Here is a 4,512-nt window from a genome sequence, read left to right on the forward strand (position 1 = left end):
ACATAAGTATTTGATCACCTACCAACCAGTAAGAATTCCGGCTCTCACAGACCTGTTTAGTTTTTCTTTAAGAAGCCCTCCTGTTCTCACTCATTACCTGTATTAACTGCAACTGTTTGAACTCGTTACCTGTAATAAAGACACCTGTCCACACACTCAATCAAACAGACTCCAACCTCTCCACAATGGCCAAACCAGAGAGCTGTGTAAGGGACATCAGGGATAAAATTGTAGAACCTACACAAGGCTGGGATGGGCTACAGGACAATAGGCAAGCAGCTTTGGTGAGAAGGCAACAACTGTTGGTGCAATTATTAGAAAATGGAAGAAGTTCAAGATGAGGTCAATCACCCTCGGTCTGGGGCTCCATGCAAGATTCACCTCGTGGGGCATCAATGATCATGAGGAAGGTGAGGGATCAGCCCAGAACTACACGGCAGGACCTGGTCAATGACCGGAAGAGAGCTGGGACCACAGTCTCAAAGAAAACCATTAGTAACACACTACGCCGTCATGGATTAAAATCCTGCAGCGCACGCAAGGTCCCCTGCTCAAGCCAGCGCATGTCCAGGCCCGTCTGAAGTTTGCAGAGACCATCTGGATGATCCAGAGGAGGAATGGGAAGAAGGTCATGTGGTCTGATGAGACAAATAGAGCTTTTGGTCTAACTCCACTCGCCGTGTTTGGAGGAAGAAGAGGTGAGTACAACCCCAAGAACACCATCCCAACCGTGAAGCATGGAGGTGGAAACATCATTCTTTGGGGATGCTTTTCTGCAAAGGGACAGGACGACTTACCGTATTGAGGGGGAGGGATGGATGGGGCCATGTATCGCGAGATCTTGGCCAACAACCTCCTTCCCTCAGTAAGAGCATTGAAGATGGTCGTGCTGGGTCTTCCAGCATGACAAGACTCGAAACAGACAGCCCAGGGAAACTAAGGAGTGCCTCCGTAAGAAGCATCTCAAGGTCCTGGAGTGGCCTAGCCAGTCTCCAGACCTGAACACAATAGAAAAATCTTTGAGGGAGCTGAAAGTCCGTATTGCCCAGCGACAGCCCCGAAATCTGAAAGATCTGGAGAAGGCTGTATGGAGGTAGTGGGCAAAATCCCTGCTGCAGTGGTGCAACCTGGTCAAAGACTACAGGAAACGTATGATCCCTCTGTAATTGCAAACAAAGGTTTCTGTACCAATATTAAGTTCTGCTTTTCTGATGTATCAAATACTTATGTCATGCAATAAATATGCATATTATAATTACTTTAATATTGTCAATCAGTGTTGCTTCCTAAGTGCACAGTTTGATTTCACAGAAGTGTGATTGACTTGGAGTTACATTGTGTTGTTTAAGTGTTCCCTTTATTTTTTTGAGCAGTGTATATATAATGGATGTCCTAGCCTACCTCTCTTTCAGGTAATACTGGCTTCTCCTTAAAAAAATGCTCCTTAGCTCTTGGGAGTCCCATGCAGGAAAAGCTAGACTAGAATAGCTTGCTAAGGCGACTTATGGTTGAGAAATTAACAGTAAATTCTCTGCCAACAGCTCTGGTGGACATTCCTGCAGTCAGCATGCCAACTGCACGCTCCCTCGAAACTTTATAGTGGTCTTTTATTGTCATCAGCACAAGGTGCACCTGTGTAATGATCATGCTGTTTAATCAGCTTCTTGATATACCACACCTGTCAGGTAAATGGATTATCTTGGCAAAAGATAAATCCTCACTAACAGGGATGTAAACAAATTTGTGCACAAAAGGTCTACTACACCTGTTGTATACGGCACAACACTTTAGAGAAATAAGCTTTTTGTGCGTATTGAAAATTTATGGGATCTTTTATTTCAGCTCATGAAACCAACACTTTACATGTTGCGTTTATATTTTTGTTCTCTCTCTTTCTTTCTCCCTCACTCCGCGGGCCTACAAAAGGGGGGCAGTGGGCCGCCAGTTGCCCAGCCCTGATCTACTTGATAAAAACGGGTTCATGTCGACAGCCACCTAAACCACTTAAACTGAACTATGTGAATACACTAGTAAACTACCTCTTCCTCTGTGACATCATCAGCTTCACCCTGCTCCTCGACGACAAAGGACTGTTTGAGCCTTAGGTACTCCTCTTCCTCCTCCTTCTCCTGCTCCTCTTTGGCCCGCCGCTCCTCTTCCTCCTAAACAGAAAATAATAATAGGAGAAAGAAGGAATGAGTGCAAAAGTGGGAATAAGAAGTGATGTGTCTACTTGCATCTGTGTTCAAAAGAGTGAGATAGTGTGTGTTCATTACCTCTTTCTGCTCCTGTTGTCTCTCTTTCTCATCCTCCTTGCTTCTCTCCTGCTCTCGGAGCTCCTGCATTTTCTTCCTTTCCTCTCTCTCTGCCAGCTCAGCCTGAGGAACACAGCATCAAACCCAGTCGCCAAGAAGAACACTTGCAAACATAAAATACAATGATTTGAAAATGCAGGGTGGGTCAAAGCAATATGGTGGATGCCCTTCACCTGCCTGGTTCTATCACAGCAGTGCAGCAGAGAAGAAGCACTGCAGCTGAAGGGAGAACGCCATTTGAGGGGAGAAAGTCATTGTAGACTATTGACTAGGGCTGTGAGGCAATATTTTTGTTCATGGCAAACAGGAAAACAAGAAGCAGATCAAACTCTTTGGTCCTTTAAAAGAACTGCTGTATGTAAAATCAAATCAAATTCAAATCAAATGTATTTATAAAGCCCTTCTTACATCAGCTGATGTCACAAAGTGCTGTACAGAAACCCAGCCTAAAACCCCAAACAGCAAGCAATGCAGGTGTAGAAGCACGATGGCTAGGAAAAACTCCCTAGAAAGGCCAGAACCTAGAAAGAAACCTAGAGAGGAACCAGGCTATGAGGGGTGATCAAGATGGCTGTGCCAGGTGGAGATTATAACAGAACATGGCCAAGATGTTCAAATGTTCATAGATGTCCAGCAGGGTAAAATATTGTGTGCTTATAGTTTGGAAAATAAATGTGACACTGGATGACAACATAATGATATTTGTTTCCAACATTAGGGCTGTTTTCCTAAAGAAGTTAAATCCGCTTCATGTTTTGTTTCCTTGCCACAAAACTAAAGAGTATTGTGATACTGGTATCGTCCCGGCCCTACTGTTGATTGACATGCTACTGATGACATAATGGACAATCTCCAATGGAGAACTATTCTCCAGTTGTTCCAGAGAGTGGTAATACCTCTCTCTGAGCCCGTTTGGCTTGTTTCTCCTCTAGCTTCCTCTGCTTCTTGGCTCCAAGCTTCCCTGTGGCCTGGAACTGCTGTTCCTCCTCTTCTTCCTGTTCCTCCACAGCCACTTCCTCTACAGGGCTGTCCTCTGAAGGAGCATTCACACATTTTTGAAACTTAATTTTCACAGTAGAAACACATGTGATACTCATGTGTGTGTGTGTATGTCAGATGTGTTACCGTTGTCGGATGCGTCCCTTTGGGCTCGCCTCTGGGCCATCACCCTGCTGTTGAGATTTCTACGGCGTCGGGGCATGCCCGCCCCACGCTCCTCGGCCACCTGCGGGCGAGGAGCTGCCACCCGAGCCAACACATCCTGCCTTTGTTCACGATCAGCTGGAGAGAGGGGGGGGACCATTTTCAATTACAGATTATTGGGTCAATTTAGGCCAAAAACGAGTGCACATATGCGGAGAGAGGTAAAGAGCAGGAGACATGGGGAAGAGTTAATGGAGGGAGTCAGGGAAGGCAGATAATGGGAGCACAGATAGACTCGATTAAGTTTACTAGTAGAAAGTATAGGAAGAGAATAGGGGAGGGAGACTTAAATATAGCAAGAGAAATAACGTAAATAAGCTTGTTGTCAACATGTTCCTTAGTCAGTTACAACAGTAGCTAGCTTCATTGAGAACTGACAGGTCATGACGAGCAAGTGATAGGGAAAAAAATAAACACCCAAACAACCTCTACTTTTAACTTAGGTTAAACGCTATAAATAGCCAGTGTTAAACACGAATAGCAACTCTATTGCTAACGTTAGCTGTTTAAGTATTGGTGTCGTTATCCAAACGCTCCTTACCTTCCTCTGTTTTTCCTCGTACCTTCACAGCAAAAACGATCAACACAATAAGGATTGCTGCAGCAATCAAATACACCACGATGTCCATTGCAAATTTAAAATGGTTATTTCAGATTCTATGAATTTCACATTTCAAACTCTCTTCCCCACCATGACAGACACGTAGGTTGAGTTGTGCTTCAGAGACCCATGTCACGTGATATTCTTCTTCTTTAAGTTTTAATTGGCGAATCGCAACCAACTGATACGTGCATACACCGCCACCTACTGTACTGGAGTGTGAGACCGGTCACGACCTACCGAAAACACCATATTCTCTTAATTAACTAACCCCGAATTTTGAAGAAAATTTAATATTTCCCTAACAAACCTCTCTACTCCCATCACCCCCACCCAAAATATCACCCACTCCACATTCAAGTCCAACCTCTCTGACCCTGTCAAACAACCTCT

General features: G+C 44.6%; 1 protein-coding gene across 1 annotated transcript in view; it reads right to left on the reverse strand.

Moving 5' to 3' along the window:
* Positions 1–4,280, reverse strand: part of LOC111961574 (DDRGK domain-containing protein 1) — a 13,295-nt gene extending 9,015 nt beyond the window's left edge. Inside the window, exons 1-5 of the mRNA XM_023983955.2 lie at positions 4,060–4,280; positions 3,441–3,596; positions 3,212–3,348; positions 2,277–2,378; positions 2,040–2,162 (exon numbers count right to left, since the gene is read on the reverse strand). Of these exons, the coding sequence (XP_023839723.1) occupies positions 2,040–2,162; positions 2,277–2,378; positions 3,212–3,348; positions 3,441–3,596; positions 4,060–4,147 (606 nt within the window). The 5' untranslated portion in view covers positions 4,148–4,280. The remainder of the gene's footprint in view (positions 1–2,039; positions 2,163–2,276; positions 2,379–3,211; positions 3,349–3,440; positions 3,597–4,059) is intronic.
* Between the last annotated feature and the right edge of the window lie 232 nt (positions 4,281–4,512).

The sequence above is a fragment of the Salvelinus sp. IW2-2015 genome, linkage group LG4q.1:29 (assembly GCF_002910315.2).
Source record: "Salvelinus sp. IW2-2015 linkage group LG4q.1:29, ASM291031v2, whole genome shotgun sequence".
NCBI classification, from domain to species: Eukaryota; Metazoa; Chordata; class Actinopteri; order Salmoniformes; family Salmonidae; genus Salvelinus; species Salvelinus sp. IW2-2015.